Source organism: Taudactylus pleione, unplaced genomic scaffold (assembly GCF_031769625.1).
Source record: "Taudactylus pleione unplaced genomic scaffold, aTauple2 ptg000015l, whole genome shotgun sequence".
NCBI classification, from domain to species: domain Eukaryota; kingdom Metazoa; phylum Chordata; class Amphibia; order Anura; family Myobatrachidae; genus Taudactylus; species Taudactylus pleione.
In genome coordinates, this window is record NW_028284417.1 from 34,911,985 (window position 1) to 34,938,868 (window position 26,884).

The 26,884-nt window shown below is 43.0% G+C and overlaps 1 protein-coding gene across 2 annotated transcripts; it reads right to left on the reverse strand.

Annotated features, from left to right (window-relative positions):
- Positions 1 to 1,279: 1,279 nt before the first annotated feature.
- On the reverse strand, positions 1,280 to 24,502 carry FAXC (failed axon connections homolog, metaxin like GST domain containing). 2 transcript variants are annotated; one of them, XM_088470895.1, is made up of 6 exons: positions 24,120 to 24,502; positions 15,488 to 15,623; positions 10,555 to 10,751; positions 9,173 to 9,390; positions 5,106 to 5,222; positions 1,280 to 2,412 (listed from the first exon to the last, which is right to left on the reverse strand). In XM_088470895.1, the coding sequence occupies exons 1-6, from the start codon at positions 24,380 to 24,382 to the stop codon at positions 2,123 to 2,125; spliced, it is 1,221 nt and encodes a 406-aa protein (XP_088327021.1). In that variant the 5' UTR covers positions 24,383 to 24,502; the 3' UTR covers positions 1,280 to 2,122. The 2 variants fall into 2 exon arrangements, with proteins under 2 accessions (XP_088327021.1, XP_088327029.1); XM_088470903.1 differs by lacking the exon at positions 15,488 to 15,623 and having other exon boundaries at positions 24,120 to 24,190.
- Between the last annotated feature and the right edge of the window lie 2,382 nt (positions 24,503 to 26,884).

Below are 26,884 nucleotides of genomic sequence, written 5' to 3' on the forward strand. Positions count from 1 at the left end.
GCAGCGAATAATTGTTACAATTATATGTGAATCAAAGATACTACTCTCATTACTGGATTTTCTTTTCCTCTGTTGTGTTTCTGACTTCATTAAGTGCTAGTTTTATATTTTAATTATATAAGCATTAAGTTATATTTTATACTGCTAGGAAGTCTGTCCCTAGGGAGTACTGTCCTGTCCTGTCCTTCCCCTGTCTATACATAACTATTCTATTCCAGGGAGCACCTTCCGTTTGACATAATTATGGTCCAATTAAAATTGTACATATGAGCATATAGTGTTGTTACATTTTGCTTGATCTCTTGTGCAACTGACCTATCCCCTTACCCTGTAAACCTACAACATAGGCTTGCTCAGAGGTTTGATGTGGGACCGACATTTTCACTTTTGTACAGATGTGAGACCCCGAAGGTAAGTGTCTCTGGGCCTGATTCGGTACGGATCGCAACTGCGATCGCAATAGCGATTACACACACAGTCTCACTGCGAAGATATACTAATGATTGCAATCGCAATGTCATACGCAGCCTAACATAAGGATGCCCCCTTTACCTTACACACATACGTAATACTTAGCAGAACTGCAAAACCATCGGTAACATTGAGTACAATCGGAGCCTCACACACATTTGCAATAGGTCTGACCCTACACAGGAATTCCTAACCTCATTGCACGCAGTGAAAGCCCAAGCTGCGTATAGCATCGCAGTGGCTAATTTATGCCCGCCCCTGTAATGGCGTTCAAATGCACTGGCACTCCTGCATTTCACCGCCCCTCCCCTCCCCGTCACCACCCACAAATGGCACTTCCTGCCATTCACTCTGCGATGGGTCTGCATAGTCACTGCGATTGCAGTCCCGATCGCAGAGCAGTCTTCGCGCATTGTGATGCATACACATGCGCAGAATGCAACAATCGGCCGATTGCATGCGTAATCGCAGTTGCGATCGCTGCTGAATCAGGCTCTCTGTGCATAAGATGGCGGTTGAGTCATAAGCATATTTTTGTAAGTCCGCTGTACACAGGATCCCAGCAGCACATGAATTGCGTGCATCTCTGAATCACGCCCATTAACACTAAGTTGTTCCACGGGGTTAAGCCAGTAAATCTGTTTCAAGAACAATATCAAGGACAATGGTCATAAAATAAACAATATTACTCTTTGCATTAACAAATCTAAATGATCTTACTTTATTCTCCAATTAAGTTGTCAGAAATGATATAGGTAGTAAAAATAATTATTATAATAATAAATAATTTATTCAAATAGGACTCTGTGTTCTCTGAACCCAACAAAATGATACAGGCACAATAAACATTTAAAAAGAAATGTTTTCAATCTCATTTCCTTTGCATAAAGAGTTGTATATAAAATAACTCCCCAATAATCATTTAGATGTCATTCTAATTACACCTGTGTATAAGTGCATTTCCGAACCATGTACATGTGTCTACTGAATTCTTAGTTATATAGTCAGACATTGATTACACGCTCCCACCATGTGTCTTTCCAAGAGACAGAGAAAAAACAAGTATGCTGCCTACAGGGATAGGACACTTTTTGAAGGTCTCATTAAATAAACAATACTTAGAATTTTCTTGATGTACCTATTAAATAAAGAATTCATTGTGATTTCTTAACTTCATCAATACATTATATCATATATAACTCATTGATATACACTTGCATAAAACCAGCATTTATAGACCACCACACTGACAGCAGTCACATTCATAGTACTTAGTTTGCATCGCTTTACATTTTTGGATAGAGTGCTACAAAGATTTACACATTAGACTAATCACTTGTATACTGGTACCCGTGGTACTGCGACATATGGAATAGTTATGAGTAAGTTTGTAAATCAGTTTCATCTTGTGAGAATGTCTCAGGCCATTACTAAGAAACACATATAAATTAAGGTAATATTCAAATATGAAACATCTTCAGTTGCAGCAACACACTGCACATATTTAATAAAGCCAACTGAATGTACCAGTTGCTTGCTCTGACTGATATAAGGCTTGTTTAAACCAATGATGTGTGCAAAACCTGTACTAGTAATGTACTGTAAGGACAGGAATCTATGCCGTATCTCTCAGAAGCAGCATCAACATACGTCATTTGCATTGCTCATGATCTGTAAATTCATCAATTTCCATGTCCGAGTCAAAGAGTGAATGTCCTGTGAAATCAGTATCTGGGGTTTGAGAAATGCTAATTTCTGTGCCCTCATCATCAAAGGTCCCTGTCCTAGAGTAAAAGCTGAAGTCTTGTAGTGGGGTATGCGTCTTGCTGTCCTCACCGCTATCATCAGACTCGTACAGAGAGTTATCATTGTCATCATGCCACTCTGGCCAGAATTTCCGCCTTATTCTTTCACAATACATGGCCAGATTGATGAACTCACCTGTAAGAGAAGAACAGTCACTGTCATTAAAGGCAAGATCTTTGTTAAAATGATTTCTAGCTATAGGTAAGGTTGCAGATACAGAATTATCGGGGCTATCACTGCTATGGTCACACACAAAGCGGGATGTATCAAGCATTGCAGCATCCTACCACTGATCGCATTTAGTAACCCTGTATGTTTGTACAATTGCAGCTCCCAATCAGAGCTGTCCTTTGCAATAGACCCAGGAGTCCTCCTGCGCATGCACGGCCGTCAGCCCGTGCATGCGCAAGCCGTGGGGGACACTGGGAGGGATCCAATTGTATCCCTTCCAGGGAACTACGTGGAAAGAAGTCCATAGGCTTCTAATAGGCCATGCCATCTATAGGTCCAAGCTCTGAAAAATGTTGCTTACTGGAGCTTGGTGCATATGGAGAATGCGGTCAAAGCTCCAAAAACAGCATTTTCAGAGGCTTGACCACATTGTTGGTGTTGATACATTCCGCCCAGAGGGAGAGCAGATGAGCACTACTTTCCTGGGTCTGTAATGCACAAGTCACTAATGTGCCACTACTCTATGTGCTTCACGTGGAGCTACCGTATATGTGCTACCCACTTTGTTAATAGCAACTCAAGTTAAATGAGACAAAAATATTGCACACCATATTATTCTTTTCAACCCCACTGTGGCCTAGTGTCACCCTCACCCTGTGTGCATTCATTTATAGCATTTGTAACAGGCATATTTCATGTATTTTACTAAGGGCAGAGAAGCATAAATCATGCATGTTTACTTTATTGCTGAGACAACTCTCTTCTTACTTGAATATATATATATATATATATATTATATAAAAAGATGCGTTTATGACATTCCTTTCTAGTGGGAGTACTTTTGAACTAGTATATAATTGCATATAAAATAAATTATTTATACATACCTGTCATCCACTTAATCATACTCTTAATATGTTGTATGGGATTAATCTCCATGCACCATTGCAGAGATCTGGCTCTATGCCTCTCAGCATTTGCACTGACTGAACTAGTGAACCTGGGTGCATTTCCAAAAACTAACGTCTCATTTTTATCCAAGATTTAAATAGTTAATCCTCATGTCATTAGCCTTTGTGCTTGCCATACATGTAGCAATATGAAATATCAATTTCGTCACTGTGAGTTTAAATTGCTAGCAATCCCCTTCAACATCTAATAAGCTAACAAGATGTCAATCATGACTGCCAGATAATACATATGGCAGATAACTGTGATCCATACGTATTTTAAAGCTGGGTACACACTGGGTTTAAAGGTCGATCCGCCGACCTCTCTGACGATTGGTAAGTGTATACACATCATTAATATGAGTGCCCAGATTGTGACGTGCAATAAGTTACTGATCACATTTGTAGACACACTCCTTACAATATAATTTGAAAACAAATGTGGAGAAATAATTATTGCAATTCTATCTACTGTACAGTATATGCTGAATTTGCCTTGTTTATTAAGACTCTTTGCCACATGAACATTATGGGCCTGATTCTGAGTAGAGATGCACAGTTTTAGAAATGTCTTAAAAATGTTGGTATTAAATTGCAGCTATAACTGCATTATCGTCCGTCTCTAATTCAGGCCCAGTGATCTCTGAGACAGTAAATGTAGTCAACCCTTAATCTTAAAACCCCTCATATTCCTTATCACACTTGAAAATCATTGAGTATTTAATGCACAATATAAAATTATCTACTATTAAAATGTTCATGTAGCTCTTACAAAAATAAGTTTCTGTAGCACAACATGTTGGACATCTTTCTGCAGGACAAACATCAGTTATAGAATCATTAGTTGGAAATATATATTTTGCAGGTAGTTTCAACATTAGACACTAGATGGCAGTGAATCGTCACAAAATACAAATCATATACATACAGTACTTTACATTAGCGGGTCAGCCACATTATTATTCGGAATTATTATCATTGTTAATCTTTACATTTATAGCATGAACATACTCAGTTGTGCTTTACACATCCCAATTTCACCATATAAAGTAGGGGTGGGCAAAAGGCACCAATGCTGTTGTAGAACTACACAATACACATCCCAGCATGCCCTGCTAAAACTGGTGCAATGCATGCTAGGATTTGTAGTTCAATAACAGCTGGACAGCCGCCTATTGCCCACCCCTGCTATGAAGCATAAATGCATATTAAATAAATAGTATTAGAATATTATTATCCATTGTTTTATCCTGCACATATAGCAAATGCAGATTTCAGGAGATCTCCAACTCTATATTATGAGGCAAGCTCCCTTCTAATTTTCTGTGATGTTGTAAAAGGGAAAATGGGCAGCCAGCTCACAATGAGAAATACCAAGATGGCAGCACACACAGGGGGAAGTGGCGTTTGCAGCTGTTGCCGTTTAATATGCAGAATTAACAGGTCTTCTTAAATGTTATATTGAACATTTAAGTCATCTGATTACATTACTTTTACATAATGTTCATTTATTTATTTTCTCGTAAGCCAGCATATTACATGTAGATAAAAATGTCTGTCTAGTTTACCATAATCACACATGTTGCGTATTACATAAGGATATAGTGAACTGGTACTTGTTCATTATCTAGAGATACAATTACCTCCCACAGTAACATAAACACATGTTCAGTGTAACATTAGGCATACAAAGAAAGCTGCATTTACCTTTAATAAGCCTCTCAGGTCTTGTTCCTGGCAGTGTCCACATTGCTTGAGCCAAATGTCCAAAAACTGTGGCATCTATTGTGGAAAACTTTGGTCCCATGAGGTACTTTTTATCACCTAATGATAATAATATATTGCTTGGTTGACTCAAACATGTTAACTTAATATACAGAAATAATAATTTATATGTACAAAAACCAGTACTGTCCTTTAGGCTTCTTACTGCAGCAATTGCAGTGGATATGTCACCTAAACAGGACAGGAAGCCATGTTGTGGTTTTAACCAAAATTCACAAACCATTGAGATCTTATGTTCCCCATGCCACTGGTCTCTATATAAATGACATGGCATTATTATACGAGGGTGGTTCAATAAATAAGGTAACAAGACCTCTCACTGCGTAAATGTATTCAACTTGTACATATACGTACAATCAATATTATAGCCTTGGTACAGATTATTTTTCCACATAGTCCCCATACTTGTCTCAGCATTTGTTCCATTGGTACACCAAGGCATCTATCCTTGCATAGAAGAAATCAGTGTCAAGCTCCTGAAGCCAGGACATAATGGCTTGCTGAATTTCACAGTCGGTGGTAAATCGCCTTCCCCCAAAGTGGTTCTTCAGCGATCCAAAGAGATGGAAATCACTCGATGCCAGGTCAGGGCTGTATGGAGGATGGTCCAGTAACCCCTAATGGTAGCGCCGTAACAACACACGCGTGTGGTTGGCTGAGTGTGGCCTGGCGTTATCGTGCACCTGTTTGCAGCAACCCAGGTTGTTTTCGATAAATTGCCTTCCGCAACCAGTGCTATTCAACTCCCACTGAATTGAATCGCCCCCAATGTGTCACAACAGCGGAAAGCTTTCACAGTATCTCCCCAGGGGGTCTATTCATCATCACTTAATTTCTACAAAAGTAATCTACAAAAAATCTTAATTTTCACCTATTTTTTAAGAAATTAAGTGCCAGGGTTATTCATCATTCTTGTAATGCAGGCGATATCACTGAGATCTCCTGGATACAACTGTCCCCCAATAATTTGAAATATAGTAAGGGGATGTGGAAAATATGAAATTCATCAAGTTCCAAAAAAGCATTTTTTTTTTAACTTGAAAGTGATGCTGTACGCCACCCTGAGATGGCGTACAGCATCCGATACAGATGAGGGATCTGAAAAGATCCCTCCCTGCTGTGTCCTCTTACCTTGCTGGAGCTGCTTCCTGGCTCCCCGAGCTGTCCTCCAGTGAGCCGGAGTGGGAGAGGACACAGCAGCGGCAGCAGGGGACTGGCGCTGCGGGGCTGTACTGTCTAAGCGGTAGTCACAGATACCATCAGCGGGGTTGGCCGCGAGGTGCGAGTGGGGGAGGGGGATGCATGTGTAGCTTGAAGACAGGCTGCAAAGAGACAGTGAAGCAGGGAAAATGTCCCTTTTTTTGAAAAAGCTGAATCTGTAGGAGCAGATATTTGGAAGTGATAATTAAGTATAGGAGGCATGATGAATGCCTCCAATGCAAGGATTGAACTCGCAGCTAATTCAATCCTTAATTATCACAGGGGATACTTTTCCCTTCATGAACAGACCTCTTGGTGAGGAAATCAACAAGAAGCACGACCTTGGGGTCCCAAAACACGGTCGCCATGACCTCCTTTGCTGATGGAGTTATTTTGAATTTCTTTGAAGGTCGGGATGATATGTTTTTCCATGTCATGGATGCTTGCTTAGTCTCCTGTCTCACATGATACATCCATGTTTCATTGCCTGCAACAATACTCTGCAGGAACTGCACTCCCTTCATGGTACCACGTCCAGTGCACGAGAGACAATCCTATGTTTTGTGAACTTGTTGCTTCGGTACCCAACGTGAACACTTTTTCCTGTACCCCAGTTGCTCATGAGCAATGTTGTACACAGTACCCACTGAGATGTTCAGTTCATCAGTAATATCACTAACTCAAATGCATCTGTCCTCCTGAATCAGACCGTCAATGTGGTACAAACTGTCATCTGTGGTAGATGTACTTGGCCGGCCAGATCGCTGCTGATCTTGGACATCTGTCCTGGCGGCAGTGCACCAAATGCAAACCTGTTTCTGTTACATGAACTTATCACCATACACCTCAACAAGTGGCAGATGAATTTCATCGGCTGAGGTGCCCTTTAGACGCAGAAACCTCATGAAACTATGCACCTCAATGTATGACCATGTTTCCGCCAGCCCCGCCATCTTGCAACTGATTTTGGGACAGTATGAGTTGCAGTCTAATGGCTGTGAGGGGAAGCAGTGGTCTATTTGCTCTGGCCTGATGGGAAATTAGAATGAAATAGAGAACATTACACACGTGAGATGTCTTGTTACTGTACCTTACTTATTGAACCACCCTAGTATCTAGAGGCATTCTTATGCGTTGGTGCGGGATGTAGTTATGATCCCGATGGTTGGGATGCCAGAGCTCAAAATGCCGGCATTGGAATCCGGACACCAGTCAGAATCCCGGCGCCAGCATCCCGACTGCTGACATCCCAATGGTAAGTATTGCAGTCGGGGGAGGGTTAGGGTTAGGCACTAGGGGGTGGGTTAGGTTTAGGGGTAGAATTAGCCTACTTAGCGGTAGGTGTCGGCATTGTAACAGTCGGGATGCATATGCTGAAATGGCAGAATGATATGGGTGATATTAACGCCAGAAGATAAGACCAAAGTAAGAAAAAGCAAAGAAAAACTCGATCTGTGAGAAAATCTGAGAACATTCATACGAAATATACTTGAAATGTTATTACATGCCGCCCCGTCTGTACATAATCGATCCCAACAACACAAACAGATGTTGGCGCATACTGATGTTTCCAGGGGGTACCCGCAAAATGTAAGAATCCTGGGATATATTACAGGGGTTCATAGCATATCTGCTCTATTTTTCCTGCTTCCAATTGCAATAGAAGCCCCCATAGGTTTGAATGTGGCTGCTCTATTGTGAGATTTACCAAGCTGCTTGGACTCACTGGCTAATGTCATCTTAAGCCATTGCAGCCTATAGGCTACATATTGCATAATTTAAAGGGAAAGGGATCCTCAGGATCCCTCCCTGGTAACAGCCGCTTACACATGTCCTGTCTGATGACTGTTCATGTGCAGCAGGCTGCCCGAAGTCCCACAACCCAATTGCTAATCACTTTAATTTACATGTAGCAGGGATGGGCTTCTACTAGTGCCCCTGTACCCAGATTTGATTTTTAATACAATCGGGCGCTACAGAATTTCTGATTGGGCCCCATATACCTTAATACGCCGTTTCATCCTCTCCAAATTTGTAACTACTATAATTAGAGATCCTCCTGCAAACTACTCTGAATTCTGAATATAAGCTACATGTTACAAATCTGTTATTTTTATATTATGTTACAATGTACAGAATTCTTTTTGCAATTCCTCGCTTCCTACTCCCTCTGGCTAACCCCTTATTTTGATTAAGAAAACCAATCAAATTAAACTTTTTAGAAAATAAATAAATAACAACAACTGATATACTTTAGGCCACATCCGGAACTTAACTGATCATGACCAGATTTCAGCAGACACTTAGACCATACATCTTTACATATGGTAAGCAAGGCGGGAATGTCTTATACTTATACTTATTCAAAGCTTCATGCTGACAATGTAAAAGAAAACACACGCACAACATATATATATATATATATATATATATATATAGTTCCAGATACTCGGCACTAGTCCAAATAAAGCAGTAAAATATGGTCGGAGCCCTCTTCAAACACATAATAGAGCAATCCGGGGTAAGCGGCACTCGAACAATAGCAAAAAAAAAATTAGACAAAGACTCAGCGGTCTAGTCAACGTTTCAATTCACAACAGGAATTTTCATCAGGACAACGTCCTGATGAAAATTCCTATTGTGAACTGAAACGTTGACTAGACCGCCGAGTCTTTGTCTAATTTTTTTTTGCTATTGTTAGAGTGCCGCTTACCCCGGATTGCTATATATATATATATATATATATATATAAAAGAAACTGCCTTATTACATTACTATCAGGCTATTACCCAGAAGTCCAGCCAGGGATCTCATGTCTTTCTCCATTAACATATAAATCTCTTCTTCAGAGAAGCGCCCAATGCCTTGCCCGTACATTTCCCGTTTCACAATGCCTTTTGTCAGGTGGCACAAAATCCACTTCAACAAGTCACTAAGTGGTCCAGGAATGAAAATCATCTTCTGAGTCTCGTGTAAATTGTCTACCCATTGGCAATAGGCTAAAGTCCTGCAATAACAAAAAATGGGAAAACATATATAAAAAATGTATTCTTGATGTTTTCTGTATCTGAGCAGCATTAGTTATTGCACATATTTATTTCTCACTTGTGCAATTCCTGTCTATAAACACCTATATTTATACATTAACGTGTTGGAAAGTGATCAGATTTTGTTCTCTACTTTCAGGTAAATCACAGTAAGAGAATATTACACAGTGACGGTCAGTGACACAGTGACGGTCAGTGACACAGTGAGGTAGCATAAACAGTGGATACAGAAATGACACAAATTTAGACATTGATTTTGGGATTACTAAACATAGGGCTGGTGCAAGTGTGCACTAATTGTGATGAAGGCTATGGAACCAAGCATCCTGATATAGGTTGTTCTCCGAAAAGATAGAGAAGTAACATGTGGGAGAATCTATGCATTTAGTCCCATGCACATGGCCGCAACTGGGGCGGGCCACGTGCCTTGGGCTCTGAATTTGAGGGCGTGCTGAGATTGTTGAAAAAGCGAGAAACCCATGATGAGTTGGAAGCATAACGTGGTGGGATTAGGCTTCAGAGGGTAGGCCACGGCCTGGATTAGGGGAGAGGCACGGGGGCGAGTACCCCTTGGTCCCCCGCTCTCAGGGGGACCAAGCAGACGGAGCTTCCCCGACCCATATTTAGCGGATGTCCAGTCCAGTGATTGAGACTGGGCTCCATGAAAGCACCGCTGGACTAATCAGCAGGGCACATGAGGGACCAGGATCACCAGGCACAATAAATCATGATGTCACGCACACTGAAGAACAGTGTGTGAGGAGCCTGCCACCGCGCTGCCTTAAGGAGGAGAAAGGAGAAGATCCAGGTAAGTGGGAGTGGGGGAGGGGTAACACAATCATAGGCTGCTACTGCAGAGATATAGGCGGGAGAGATACAGGCTGCTGCACTGATACGGGAAGGGGAGGCACAGACTGTAATAGAGACACTGGGAGGGGGGAATTAGTTTATAGTTATGGCAGGGGGGGGAATTACTGATTTGCTCCCAGTGACAAAAATCCTAATTTCAGCCATGCAATGCAGTGCGGCAGCATCTATAGCCAAGTTGCGTTCAAACTCCACATTCAACCCCCTGTGTTTTACCCACATATACACAGGTAAATATTATTATATATTTGGCTCACCAGTAGAAATGCTCTTCAACCATTTTGGTGACTGCTCTGGAAACAGCTCTTTCGTGTGGATTGAGGTTTTTGTTCAAATTGACTCCAAGTTTCTCCTCCAAAAAGTCAATAATGAACTCAGTCCCAGATACTCTTGTGTGGTTATATTCTATCCAAGGCATTTTCCCCTGAGGTGACAGCTTCCCATCAAAGTAGTTCTGAAATACATGAATATAACAAAAGTAACTTCAGTGTATGCAATGAATAAGCAAATATAATTTTTTTTTTTTTAAGAAGCATGTAATTCATAGGTGTGGATAGGCTCGCAGCAAGGGGTGTGCAACCCTCCCCCCTTCTGTGACATATGCTACACTCCACTCCCCTAGACACACACAATGGTTTCATGCTGTACTGGAATGGATAGCACCGTATGTCCTGATCATCAGTAAATGCTGTTTTTAGCGCACAATCACACTTTAGATGACAAAGGCCTCTGTCTTGGGTAAAGTGGGCCCTGGGGAACCTGGATTGCCTGATGGGTTGTTAGCTGCATCAGCACTTTGGGAATTATTGTAGCTGGCCATGTCCCACTATTACTCTGCTTCACAGTGGCTGGTCGCTAATCCCTGGTCCAGCCACCAATACACTGTGCTCCTTCCCGCCATTTTCCTCTCCTTTCATATCCAACGCAATCTTCCACTCTGCACCCTGGCTGGTTCAGAAAGCAGTTCTCAGGCAGGGATCTAATGACCTGATTTAGCAGCGTATGCAAATGCAATCGCAGCTGCAATTTTGTACGGCATGCAGCTGAGATAATTAGCTAATGCCTGTCACAGCTCAGCCAGCATAAAGACGCGCACTGCTGCTTTCTCACATCGGTCCAACCTCGCACTCGTACCACCGACGTACATCGACCCGTCACGCAGCATTTACAGCAGGTCTGACCAGCCGCAGAAACTGCAAGACTCATCGCTCTCAGTTAGCTCTCATGTTGCGTATGTAATCGCAGTGGCTAATTTAGGCACGCCCATGAAATGGCGTTCAAGCGAACAAGCGTGCCTGCGTTTTTCTGACCAATCTCCCGTCACCACCCAAACGCTAACAGCCTTTCACTCACTTTGCGATGGATTCCTCTGTGCATCCGTAATCGTAATGTGCTCGACTGCGACTGTAATCGCTATTGCGTATGCTGCTGAATCAGGCCCTAAGTGTCTTAGGTGCTTGTGTGTAATTATTTTATCTGGCTGCTGTCACCGGAGGCACCTTTATGATATATAGGGCAAAGTGTTATCACCAGCAAAAACATCCGTACACACTGGCAAAGGAAAAATACAAAATCTGTTAGGGTGAAGAAATAAGAGTATTATACCCATAAGTACATCTCTGATTGTATTCATATGCAGCTTTATTAAAACATACTGTACATTGTACAATACAGTACTAAGCTCTTGCTGCCAAAGCAAAGTTCCATATTCATAATGAATGATATAAAGCTTTACATAAATTCCTTAAAATATGTTTTGGTAACCACAGCAATCTCATGCTTCATAGTGCTGTATCATCTATTATTCATGGACACAGATACAGAGGAAAGTCCATTATGTGCTTTCTCTTCAATCCCTTTCAAAGATTTATTTAATCTATGGAAATGATACAGCCAAGATACCAAAATTATTTTAGAGAAGTTTCCCAGTTATCTACAGTGTGATCCTATTTCTGGGCTATTTACAGGAATAATTATTAAGAAGTTAGGTATTTTGGAAGCAGGGCTATTTAGGAGCTTCATGACACTCCCTTCCTGCTCTATCCTCTCCTCCGGAACTTGTCTGCCCCTCGCTCATCAGACAATAAAAGGCACGTGTAAGCAGGGGCATTGAGGGGCACAGCGAGTACAGATGATGTGATTAGCGCCCCCAATGCAGACATCATAGTAATGTATACAATGAGGAGGCATGGTTACGCCCCCCAGCACCTGGCCAACCCCGGGGTCTCGGCAGCCCATAATGCAGGCGTAAATGTTCTGCCACTTATTTACAACCTCTGGGCCTGATTCAGAGATGTATGCAATAGCGATTTTTACGCGGATGGAGCGACTCTTTGCCATTGCGCATGTGTGTCAACCGCACTGCGCACACATCGATTGTTTTGCGATTACAAATGCACAGAGGGATCATTCATAAGGTGAGTGACAGGTAGTCAGCATTTGGGGGTGGTAACGGTGTGGTTAGGCATATCTGTCCGTTTAAAGAGCTGTTTCATAGGCGTGCAGAAATGAGCTATTGCAATCTCCTATGCAGCGTGAGAGCTGACTGTATGTCATGAGAGCTGCTGCATTCAGTATGGAATGCCGGCTGCCGCATGACCGGCAGTTCGAATCCCGGCTGCGGCAGCCCGACAAAACAGCAGAGCCCGGCAGCGGAAGACCGACAACGCTGGAAATCCCGATCGTCTAAAGGTAAGTAAAAACTATTCTATTCTAACCCCCTAACCCTCCTTAGGGGTGCCTAACCCTAACCTCCCCCCCAAGTGCCTAACCCTAACCTCCCCCCCAAGTGCCTAACCCTAACCCTCCCTCTAAGTGCCTAACCCTAACCCCCCCTCTAAGTGCCTAACCCTAACCCCCCCCCCTTCCCCGCTGCCTAAACCTAAATCCCATGGGGGGTGCCTAACCCTAACCCTCCCTCCCCCTAGCCTAACCCTAACCCTCCCGGGGGGGTGCCTAACCCTAAGTCCCGACAAAACAGCAGAGCCCGGCAGCGGAAGACCGACAACGCTGGAAATCCCGATCGTCTAAAGGTAAGTAAAAACTATTCTATTCTAACCCCCTAACCCTCCTTAGGGGTGCCTAACCCTAACCTCCCCCCCAAGTGCCTAACCCTAACCTCCCCCCCAAGTGCCTAACCCTAACCCTCCCTCTAAGTGCCTAACCCTAACCCCCCTCTAAGTGCCTAACCCTAACCCCCCCCTTCCCCGCTGCCTAAACCTAAATCCCATGGGGGGTGCCTAACCCTAACCCTCCCTCCCCCTAGCCTAACCCTAACCCTCCCGGGGGGGTGCCTAACCCTAAGTCCCCCCCGGGTGGCCTAAACCTAACCCTCCCCCCTCCCCGCGGCTGTCCGCTTGTGACGCCCGGCATCCCTTCGATCGGGGTGCCGGGCGCCGGTGTGCCAGAGTCGGGAAAATGACAGGCGTCTGGATTATAGACGCCTGTCATTTAACACTAGTCGGGATTAAGGATTCTAGATGCCAGCGGTCGGGATGGCGAGTGCTCCTGCTAGCCGCTCGTTTCCTATGGGAAGGAGTCCCGGGTCGCAAAAAGGGATCCTTTCGGATCTCTCCTCCCCTGTCCGGCTCCTTCCGCCGGACGCCGAGGCTCTTGTGCACCTACAAGTCACGCATGTGCACTAGTGTCACTGCTCTGAAAGAAGCAGTGAAGAGAGCAGTGAAAAAACTCACATCAGCTGTCTCCGTGCCGGAGCAATGATGAATTGCTCCAGCACTCGCGGCAAGACGGAATGTTAATTATTGGTGTTCGTGCGAAACCCGATATTTAACATAATGAATAGAGCCCTATATCATGATTTAGGACATATAATAGAGAACTTCTTAAGACAACACGGCATAGAGCATTAAAAGACAGTTCTATATAAACCAGAACAAAATGGAATATATGAAAGCAGGAACAGAGAGCCCATTTAACAATGAGACATAGCCCCTTTATGTCCTCCTTTCAGTATTTAACACACGGTGGTAAATGCCAGCAATGGAGACCCAGCATTGCCAAGTCCTCGCCTGGTGAAAGTTTCATGCACATGTGCAGACTGACCGTTGTACATGAGCATGACACAGCAGCCTGTCGCTGGCAGTCCTCGGCAGCAACAGCGAGGAGGATGCCGCCGAAGAGGACGTCGCTGGAACTTAGGAGGGGTAAGTAATTTTAAATACCAACGGCATATTCGTTAGTATCATTACGATACTAAACTAACTATGCCAATGCTATTAAGGTTTGTTGTTAGATGCGGCCCAGAATCCTGACTGAAATGATTAGATGAATGCAAACAGACACATGATTAGCTGGAAAAAATTAGGGTGAAGCAAAAATGACAGCTGCTTGCTTGCAAAAATGGTTTATTCTAACAAATGGCGGAAAAAAATCTCTCGGATTGAAAACATTTTATATTTCTGAAGAAAAACGCAGCAAGCTACAAAAGTGAGCAGTGGAACTAATTAATTTTGGATACCAGTGACTCAAAGGATATGCCAACAGTAAAGCATCCTGAGACCATTCATGTGTGGGGTTGCTTCTCAGCCAAGAGAGTGGGATCACTCACAATTTTGCCTAAGAACACAGTCATGAATAAAGAATGGTACCAAAACATCCTCCAAGAGCAACTTCTCCCAACCATCCAAGAACAGATTGGTGACTAACAATGCCTTTTCCAGCATAATGGAGCACCTTGCCATAAGGCAAAAGTGATAACTAAGTGGTTCGGGGAACAAAACATCACAATTTCGAGTCCATGGCCAGGAAACTCCCCAGACCTTAATCCCATTGAGAACTGGTGGTCAGTCCTCAAGAGGAGGGCGGACAAACAAAAACCCACAAATTCTGACAAACTCCAAGCATTGATTAGGCAAGAATGGGCGGCCATCAGTCAGTATGTGGCCCAGAAGTTGATTGACAGCATGCCAGGGCGAATTGCAGAGGTCTTGAAAAAGAAGGGTCAACACTGCAAATATTGACTCTGCATAAACTTAATAAAATTGTCAATAAAAACCTTTGACACTTATGAAATGCTTGTAATTTTACTTCAGTATACCATAGTAACATCTGAAAAAAGGCCTAAAAACACTGAAGCAGCAAACTTTGTGAAAACCAATACTTGTGTCATTCTCAAAACTTTTGGCCATGGCTGTAGATATCAAATATACACTGCCAGAGGTAATCTATTACCTGATATGGTAAGTCAGCCATTCTTAGATAAGTTTCCATTTTCAGGCAGAATGGAGACAAGCTGGGAACACCGTTGTTTGGTCGTGAAAACTGATGTAAGATAATGGCGTCTTTGGAGTCAATTTCTTGCTCTTTCCTGAAATCACACATATATATGCAGTGGTAATGTACAGTATAGACATCTTGTTAGATTTATATTCCTCAGAAAACTCACTCACACCTTTCACATTGTCCATATATCTTCCAGGTTCATAGATTTCACATATAAACATCTTACAGTTTCCTTAAGGAGAAGTGTCTGTTTCTTTTTTATTCTAACCACTTTATGACTGGTAAGGTTTTTCTATTCCTAGAGGTAATTTATTCTTAAACAAAAGGCGCTGATCCTGAGTCAGACACTGCGCCATCCGTGTCTGCATCAATTGGCGCAGTCCCTGCTGTATAGTCGATTGTCTGAATGTGCAAGGACCGAGACGCCCATTTTGGACATCCTTAGACACTCAAATACTGCTTGGAGCCTCTTTAGACGCCACCCCCGATTGCACCATTGAAACTTGCACCAGCAATATGTTAGGTATAGATACAATCTGAGTATGGCCTCCAGTGTGAGTAATGAAGCCTCTTTGTACACATCCACTTTCAGCAATGCGACCGTGTTACTCCTATAACACCCCCATAAGACATAGAAATTTTGTGCATCTGTATAGCTACCCCCATCACTGCCCACCGCCCAATACCGTGCATCTGAGTCAGCCACTCTGTGCAGAGAGACAATAGGGACGCAGGGGCGGTGTGACTTAGATATATGTGCAGTAGAAAAACATCTCTCAACTGCATCCGACTCAGAATCAGGACCAAAATGTTTTAAATAATTGAATATATGATTTTGTGTCTAGTCCGTCATGCTTATATATTAATATGGGCCTGAGATATATATATATATATATATATATATATAGATAGATAGATAGATAGATAGATAGATATATATATATATATTGGTAAATAATATTATTTACATGTTGTAATTATTTATTATTATTATTATTATTATTATTATTATTACTTTGATAAGTACCTTGGGGTATCAAAAATATGATGTGACACACCTGCCTAACTGCCCCCATTTATTGGCTGATTTATTACTTAATTCTACTATGGAGCCCACAGAGGAAGAATTAAAATCACAGGGTGCAGGACATACTGCACTCACTCTTCCTCCGATGTGCTGTTACCCCCAGCAGAGCAGAGAAGGAAATGTGATACAGCATCTACCTGTTCCTGCACCGTCTTATTCTCTGCTTTATAACATAAAGGGGGCGTATTCAATTATATGCAAGAGCAGTCTCGGTACGCTGATCTCTGCTTGCACCTTCATAGGCTGTGAGCAGAATTAGTCTCTGAGACATATACAATGTATTGAATCGGCCCCAAAGATTCAAATTAGTCAAAGCGGGGCTTTGAGTTGGGATCCATTGGTGAAAGTTCTCCAAGCCAATTGTTGCCCAGTAATGGTGTATACAATGTATCATGAGATATCCAGCCATACAACATATCACACAGAACTTTCTACACAGTAATAGCAAATCTTCTATGTGTATTAAACATATTAAAAATAAATCTTAAATATAAATATTTTCAATTATAGATTAAAAACTACACAATCATTTATTAAATTTTTAATTACACCCATAAATAAGATATATAAGTAAAAAACCTAAAAAAATGTTATAGTATATAACAAATATACTATTCCCAAAGTAAATTATTTTGCAGAATGATTAGATCATGCACTGCTTCCCTAAACTGATTCATCTGTCTAAACCACATTGGCCCAATGTCATAATAGAATGTCAGACCAGTGATCAGCCCACGAGACCGATGGACTCAACCCGCTGCTAACTGAAACTGACCCTTGGGGGGCAAAACCCATGTTAGCTGCCATATAAAGGTTTGCAAAAAAAATATTCCTTCTTCATTAAGTGGACACAACAGTGGCACTAAAAATAGATTTGAGCCATGGTTTATGAAAAAGTTTTAAAGAGTGGAAATCCAGGACACTTAATAGTGAGACGTCAGATGGAAACAATCTTCTATCCTATAAGGAAAAACATGCTCTGGATGAGAGTGTTACTAATATATTGGTTATAATGGGTAGAGATCTCAGAATATGAAATGTTTCAAATGTCAAAAATTCTGAAAACATTGGGACATTTTTAAAAGGCTGCATTTCTACAAACCACGCATGTTTTTAAAAGAGCCTTATATCTCATCTTTTTGGATCCCAATGCTAAGTCATAAATTCAAATTGTCTACCTGCAATGTTTTTGAACAAAAAGATTTAAAAGTAGTTTTGTAAATTCAAGTAATAATGTAGGTGAGGAACCACTGCAGTTCCAGCTACAGAAGACAGGTGGCAGGGCATCATCAACATGGACTATAATTGGTTAGCACTCACTGCAATCAGCACTTCTGCTGATCAGCCGATATATCTGGTGCCCGTCGGCCAGTGTGTACCAGTGATATGTCTGTGAACGACGTCGTTCACAGACATATCGCATCGACTGTGCTGCACAGCCAATGGTCAGATATATCTGTATATATATCTGTCCATCGGTAAGTGTGTACAGGCGATCAGCTGATCGCCCGTACATATGCAGTGGTAGCCGCAGGGAGGGGGCCCCCCCCCCCCCCCACAGCCAGCGGGACCCATGGCTGCCTGGAAGATGATGGTCGTTCAGTGTATATGAACGACCATCATCTACAGATATATCTGCAGATCACTCGATCTGCAGATATATCTTTGCAGTGTGTACCCATCTTTAAAGAACAAGTCAATCTGGACTAAATGGAATATTCAATTCTTAGCCATGTGCCACCAAACATCAGAACATTGCCTGGCTGCACATTATGATTAATACAGTAGCTTTGCTCATTTGCCTGTGCGTCTCTATGGGGTACAAAGTGAATGAAAACATGGAACCTGTACTGCCTTTGCCTGACAGTTTGCACTAAATTGAATGCATTTGTCAGAGCCTTCACCTCTATGTAGTCTTTATAAAGCCCTCACACATACAAGCTTTCCATGAGCATAGTGTAGAATTACGTTTCTCAGTTGGTGCTTCAAAAAGTCTTGTTTTGTTTGCCTGTTTTTCAATTTCAGCAATGTTCTTCACTATTATACCTCCCCCCACCCACTAACTATGGTTTTATCCATTAGGATTCTACCTTCTCCAACCCATCGCCTAGAACTTCAAAGTGTCAGTCCTGAGCACAAATGTAAAAGTCGGCAAACTATTACAATGGGGAGATATCAGTAATGCAGCCTATATATTTAAAGCATCAATTTTTTAAAAAGAAAAACCAAGGGGGATATGTACAAAACCTTGGAAGAAATAAAGTGGATGGAAATAAAGTACCAACCAATAAGCTCCTAACTGTCATTTTCAATCACAGCCTGTAACATGGCAGTTATTAGCTGGTTGGTACATTATTTCCATCCATTTTATCTCTCTCCAAGGCTTAGTACATAGACCACCAAGTTGGTTTTGGCCTTAAAAAAAATTAGTGCTTTAAATCTCGAGGCTACATCGCCAAAATCTTGCCGCTGCCCACAACTCACATGCTTTTACATTTGGGCCCTGGAAGAGAATGGATTAAAACTTATATAGACTAATAGATGCTCATTAGACTAAATGACCTTTAGTGGGGTATGCAGTTGGGTGCAGGGTTTTCAAAGCAAAAAACATCGCGGACCTCAAGCCCAATTTTGGATTACTGCAGGTATGCGCGTTTCCAATACCCATGGTATCCAATTTAAAAAAATGCATGCAGAGTTTTCTGCTTAGAAACCTCTGCGGGGCGAGAAGAAAAAACACAAAAGATACTTACCGGTGGTCTCCGCGGCTCCCGGTCATCTCCCCTCATCTTCATACTGGGAAGAGTGTTGTTGGGCGGCGAGGGGGCTGCTAGGAGGAGAGGGGGCTGCTGGAAGATGTAGTTCTCGCTGCTGCCTCCGGGAGGGTTACACACAGCCGAGGGTCACACACTCATACTTACATTCTTTCACACATACTACACACACACAGTCACACACACTGCTGCTGCAGAGGACCAGATCCAGACGCTGGAGGAAGAAGACACCACTTCGGAAGGTGCGTAATTACTGACTAATTAAGCTAATTGAAGACTTCCTATTGCTGTATATATATACGGTATACTGTGTGTCAAATATCCGTGATTAGTAAATTTATATACTTTTTTCATAAGATATTTTGCATTCATATCTTTATAACTGAGATTAAGAATATTATAATTGTATTCTGAAAGGCGCAATTTGTTATCTACTTATTTCCTAATGCTTAGTCATTAGGGGAGGGGGGAGTGCCGCAGGGGTCCCAGAGCAATTCCTGACCATCGCTCTTCTGCTCATACGCATGCAATGCAGTTGCTAATATCAGCGGTAATATGCAAATGTTTGCATTCGCATTGCGATCGCAGCCTAACATAACGACACCCACTTCCCCTTACTCACATTGGTATACTTGGGCAACACAGCAAAACAATCAGTAACAGGACCCATACGCACAGTTAAGGCAGGGTCAGACCTCACTCAGGAACTGCTAACTTCAGCGCACGCTATGAGGTCTCAGGCTGCGTATGGTATCTCAGTGGCTAATTTATGCGCGCTATGCAACACCGTTGAAACGTACTGGCACACCTTCGTTCTGCCGACCACCACCCCCCCGTCACCACCCACAAACGGCACTTCTGGTCATTCACTCTGTGATGGGTCTGCGTAGTAACTGATCGCAGTCCTGATCACAGTGGACGGCTCGCACACGCGCACTGCGATGCATGCTACGTGCGAAATAATCATCCGACTGTGTGCGTATTAGCAACTGTGATCCTTGCTGAATCAGGCCCTTAATACCCTCCATAGCACATTTGCAACAATAGCCATAGTATTCCTACACACAACCATACAAAATATTTTTTTAGCACCAAGCTGCCTTAAATTCAAAGCTACTGATAGAAGGGTGGGGATAGAATTTTTAAACTACTTCAAAAGGGAGACATTTTACATTTTACTGTTAATACATTGTTCCAAAAGGTTTACATTAGTAATTACAACTTGGCGCTGTGAAATTTCTCCTGTTGTGGCTCAAATTTTAAGAAAAAATTTAGAACCCAGTTAATGCAATTTTTTTCTTTGAGTTATATTACTGCTCTTTTCTTCACTGTTCTCAGCCATAGCGATTTGATTAAATTATAAATTGTTTATGCTACATAAAATTTAGTCACAAATTGTAATGTTACATTCTATTATGTGTCAAAGCAATCCTCTTTGATAATTGTTCTTTTGTTAATATATAAAATATTTTGATCTGGATTAATTATCTATGGGTATAGTTGTAAAGTTTTAAAAAAACTATAAAACAATTTCTATTGTGTATTTAACACTTTGCAGAAATAGTAGTTTATTTGCTCTTTTAACTCATATGCCATCATAGAGGCGGCTGGGGGTGCTTCTGACAGGAGGAGACAAGTGTTATTCACTGAAAGCAGCGGATATACAGTTGTGTCCTCATACACCTAGCCTCAATTCAAGTTGTGGCGCGAGACGCGTACATTATTGAGTTGCCAGATCCCATGCGACTGCTCGCACTAAGGGCCTGATTCAGAGGCGCACGCTATTTGCGTGCGCTCGCTCTGAATCAGGGCGTCCCTTTTTTTTTTGTCCGGCTTCCAGGCCGCACGCACAGCTGTGGGTGACCACCCACAGCGGGTGCGTGCGGCCTGGCGATGGTTGCGATTATCGCGACCATTGGGCTTGCGAGGAGACCCTGTGGTAGGGTCTCAGGTCTCGCAAGCCCGAGTAGACTTCCTGCTCTAATAGAGCAGGAAGTCCACTACTGACATCACTAGTGATGTCAGTAGGGCCGCCCACAAACAGCAGGCGTTTGTGCAACCACGCCCCCTCCCCGCCTACAAAACGGGGCGAGCTGTCGATCAACATCGACAGCCGGGGCTCGCACACGTGCAGTGCGTGTGCGCAATGGCCGACCATAGACCCGCTTGCGAGCGCTATGCGCTCGCGAGGGGGTCTGAATCAGGCCCTAAGTGTCTGTTTCTTCACCCAAAAATGCTTCTTAGTCACAATGCGATGCGACTAAGACGCACCAGGAGGCTGCACTGATTACTTTGATATGAAACACTTGTATATCTCTGTGCGACTGAGTCTGTATATGTAGCACAACGAAACTTGATATGGAAAAAAGCTGTAACCACTAGATTGTAGCACTTCATTAGTGTTCCCGCTAGGCTGGTTTAGTGGGGCGCCGCACCCTGCCCGATATTGAAATGCTAAAATGCGCTCTTGCCTTATGACTGCGACCCACTAACACGGCCGGCTGCTTCACCGTCGGGTGAATAGATGCCGTGCGCATCTTTTCACTCTGCTGGGAGAGCTTTGGGGATGTCCAGCATCATTGTGAGTGCTGGGCACGCCACCTGCAGTGATCCTTGTGGCCACACCCCTTTTCAGACGTGTACGCCTTCATCACGCACGTGCCCTTTTTTCATGGCCAGGCGCCCTGTCACCCTCCGGCCTTTGCGTAAACACTACTTCATATACAGATTCAGACTCAGTCATGCACAGCTATACAAGTGCCGTATATCAAATGAATCAGTTCAGTCTCCTGGTGCATCTTAGTTGCATTTTCGGGTAAAAAGACGCTTGGAGCAAGCAGAGTCGCATGTAACCTGGAGCACCGAGAAGGGCTGTTTGGTGTGACTGCAGCAATAGTGTGTGAGGACACATCTGTACTACAAGGGACCTTAATCATTTCCACTACATGCGTGATCCTACAGTTGACAGACCGTTTCATGCGCACAAGCAATGGCTTCTAGGGACTGCATCGGGTAGAGCCGACAGAAATAGAAAAATAGAGGATGTAACTAGAGGATGAAGATGATTGTCATCAACAATAATGAACGGCTTGTGATTGGCTGTTTGCGAATGCTCAAATGACACTAATTTGCCTTTTTTCTTTTCTGTGCATAGATTATGTTTTTGTGAGTGTGTTAATCACATTTTTATATGCATTACGGGGAGTTGTTATGCTGTTTTGCAGAGGTTTTTGTAGTTTAATTGATGTCTAATAGCAAATGCATTTGTTGCACATTAAATTAATGGTTTACAACATTGGCACAAGTGGGACGTAAGTGTCTGTGTCGTGTGTGGCATAAACCAGATGTATATGTTGCTGACTGGAAAGCTTCTCAAGCTCTGTATTTGGAAATGTATGCCCATTTTGAGGCCAACTCTGCGTCAGTTGATTGACTTTTACTGATTTTTTTGCCTTTGAGTTACAAAGAATTCCCCATTGGTTTACTAAGCAGCCCAAAGTCTACTAATGGTGTCTCTAATGTTTCTGCAATGACTGTACAAACTGCTCTGTATATCTACAGTATGTTATTGTCTGTGTCTGTGTGTGTATATGTATCATTTTGCATTTTATTATATGTAGAGTACAGTATGTGTACACACATATTGAAAGATATGCTCACTGAAGATTTCAGCCAAGTGGCAGATCATGGCACTGAGCTCTTGGTAAAATCTGAGGGAGGGCCTGTTGGATGTCCACTGATAGCCACTAGGCCCCCACTGTGTTGTACTGAGCATGCACAGGGCTGGCTCATGCGCAGTGAAGATCCGATTGTGCTCAGAAGAGCAGAATGGAGACCCAGAAGGGTGGACAGGCATTGCGGGGCTGGGCCCCACACGTCCCCAAGCAGCCCATCCCCTGCCCCTGTTTCAGCCTATGTCATTGGCTACATTGAGAGGAAGCAATAGAGGATACATCATATATATTGTTTTGATTTAAAACTTACAGTAGAACATGAGGCCAACACTGCTACATCCATCAGCTCCAGCTACAATCAGGCTAAGTACTGAGGTCCCCACCTACTGTTCTTTACAGCTTACAATGTTATTAAGGTGAGCACACAGTAAAAACCTGAACAAGATGGAGAGTCTGATATCTAGACACTATTTTAATTTCATACAAACCAAAATACAGCGTTTTCTTCCATTATTTGTTGTCAATAGCACAAATATAATTGTTTATTTATATTGTCCACAAAAAAAAAACATTTCAAGCATTCCAGAAACCTTAGTAATCATGGGCTTAGTTTTTTTTATTAAGCTTATGTTGTACAGTATATAACATATTAGCCAAATGGAATGAAAGGGGTTAATTCTGTGTACAAGTCATCAATGGATATTCCAGGAAAGATATAACTGTCTGTAAAGCAGCAGAGACATAAACAATGTGTGAGGATAACCAGGCAGCAGCTATTCAGCAAGAGATTGTCAATGTCACTTATCAGATATCTTGTAGTAGCCTACACAAACGTCAGCCAGTCAGGACAGCCTTAAGTATACTGTATATTATATACAAGCTCCTTGTATATGCCACATATATTGGTACAGCTAATCGCTATTTGGATGCTCAATAATTCTGCTCGGGATTCTGTCAATTCACTGTTTGGAAATAGGATGAACTAACTACAGTAAATATATATATATCTCCATAGACTCTGCATCAGCAGCTCAGGCCGCTCTCACCTGATTGCCAGCAGCTCGTGTAAAAGATATGCAGCAGCAGCCAGCAGGGCTCCCCCGGTTAGGTAGAGGGTTTTCTTCCACCAGGAATCGGATCCCAGCCCTGACATAACGCCTCCGTAATCCTGCAATGGAAAAGCGACGATGTCCCCATAAAAGGTGTAGTTATCCTCTGCTCCCACACACCAGCACAGAGACAGGGTCTGATTCCGGCTCAGTTCAACCACACAAGACCTGGAAGAGACTAGACCAACACCCCAGTGCATACTGTGCGGCCTGTCCTCTTCTGCACTTTGGGAGTTGCATTAAACACTGAGGGCTGAAATGCACAGAGGATGCATAGATCCCTGGTAAGGGAGCAAGAGGAGGCTGGCAGTGTGATTATAGTCAGCACTGGGAGGAGGAGGCGGCAGCATCACAGGGATACCTCTCCTCTCTGATGCTGCTGCCTGATCTTCGCTTCCTCCTCTTTGTGCTGTGTTGATGTCACTCATGATGCTTCTGGGAAATGATGTCATGGAGAGCTCTATATGCAGTCACTTTACATACATAGCAACTATGTGCATCGATTGTCATATATACCAGGGTCGAAACTAGGATATCTATCACCCGGTGCAAGGCAGCAATTTTGCGCCCCCTCCCTTCCTGTACCTGGAGTTTCTCCTTGCTCCTCCATAAGGCAGTGCACTACTCAGACGTCCCTGATATAGTGACTTACATTATTCCACACACCATAAAGCCCATTACACATTATGCCACACACTGTAATGCCTATTACCAAAGTGCCACTTACATATTTGCCCGACACAATTTTATACCCCATAGTAAGGCTTCTAATTACTTTAAAATTACCTGTTCATTGTTAGGGGTTACATGCTCGTTGCCATGGGGTTACATGCTCGTTGCCATGGGGTTGCCAGGGGGTTTCATGCTTGTTGCCAGGCGGTTATCCTCATTGCCAAGGGTTACATGCTCGTTGCCAAGGGGTTTATGCTCGTTGCCAGGGGGTTTATGATCGTTGCCAGGGGTTACATGCTCGTTGCCATGGGGTTTATGCTCGTTGCCATGGGATTTATGCTCGTTGCCATGGGGTTTCATGCTCGTTGCTAGGGGGGTTTATGCTCGTTGCCAGGGGATTTCATGGGAAAAGATGCAGCTTTCAGCATCTACTCCCGGCAGTGCTGGCCTAACAGACACTAGAGGTCCAGTAGGACATCTAGGATCTGTCTCCACCTAGGCGGCGGCCATTTTTGGATGGCCGTTTTCAGCAGAGTCCATGCGGACGGCTAGTCCGCATGGAATCTGCTGAAAACGGCCATCCAAAAATGGCCGCTGCCAAGGAGGAGACAGACACTAGAGGGTCAGTATGGACCTCTAGCATTTGTCTCCTCTTTGGCGGCGGCCATTTTTGGATGGCCATTTTCTGAATCAGCAGCCCCCAAGTCACCTCGAGTCAGATTTTTTCACCTCCTGCAATCCGGCACCCGGAGCACGTGCACCTCTAGTCCCCCCCTAGTTGCGGCCCTGTATATACAGAGGACTACTTCTATAGAAGTAGCCTGATTTACACGATCATCACATGATATACATTAGAGGTATTAAAATTATGTGTGTAAGATTGATTGAGTGGAATTGAGGGTATTTGGAGTTTCTTTTGTAGATCTTAAGTCAAGAATACAGGTTTTATGAATAGTTTAGACAACACTTGGATACTTTCCTGGATTGTCCAGATAGCTGATGCATTTTGGGGAGCTCGCCTAAGGGTATGTTTACTAAAACTAGGTACACATTGGAGCGACGAGCAACATCGGAACGAATGCCCGTCGACAGGGATTGTGCGTCCACACTGAACGACTTTAATGAACCACGTACAGATCACCGTTATGTCATTCATTAACAATGCACTGGCCACAAGCGATATCGTTAGGTTTGAGGTGCAGCACATCAAACCTGGCGACTGTCGCTAACGACCACGGGAGCGCGCAAACATGCGTACACACGATGTAGGCGATATATCATCACGAAACGGCATTTTGGCCCAACATTGCTGCAGTGTGTACCCAGCTTTAGAATTGTGGCTGACCATGAGTGCATTCCGTTGCGAGTTTTCCCTGATTATGCAACTCAGAGATTTACTAAGGTAAATATGCATGCAAAAACACGATTCCGCATTGAAATAGACGGCAAAACACGCAAACAGAAGACAATAGACAATAGACTAATAAACCAACACGCAAGCACTTTCCATAGACAGAAAAAAAAATACGGATTTACTAAGAACCGTGTTTATAAACACAACAGAACATGGAGCAGAGTAGAAGAAATGAAGTGCCTGTGAGCTTGTTCTGCCGAAGCAAAGCACAGATCAGTGTGACCAGTGCAGTGCTTCTGGGTGTATTGTAAAGAAAGGATTAAGAATCTTGAAAAAAAAAAAAAACATGTTGTGGGGCCTTCTCCCAAAACATGCCACAGACCTATGAACCCGTTCTGGTACAGGAAAATTGGGGGGAAATCAAACGCATGGTTCCCCCTATTTTTCTATAACCAGCACCAGGCTGAACCAGTCGGGGTGTTAATGCCATAGCAGAGGGACACACAGAGTGGGGTCCCCCTGCTAAAGCATTATCCAGCCCAAAACTGATCATCCCAGGCCTAGCAATCCTCGAAAAAGTTGGTGGGTGTGGGGATAATGTGTAAAAGTTACAAAATATTATTATTCTGTACAGTGGGACTAAGCAAACCTGCCCTGCAGCACTTGTACAAAAAAC

What these genes read in the sequence shown, in the direction of transcription:
- FAXC (XM_088470895.1), bottom strand. Translation starts at nt 24,382, where the DNA reads ATGCACTGGGGTGTTGGTCTAGTCTCTTCCAGGTCTTGTGTGGTTGAA. An exon ending in CACGAGCTGCTGGCAATCAG is followed by an intron (nt 15,624 to 24,119) that starts GTGAGAGCGGCC and finishes GTGTGATTTCAG; the next exon opens with GAAAGAGCAAGAAATTGACT. An exon ending in ATCCCTGGCTGGACTTCTGG is followed by an intron (nt 5,223 to 9,172) that starts GTAATAGCCTGA and finishes TATTATCATTAG; the next exon opens with GTGATAAAAAGTACCTCATG.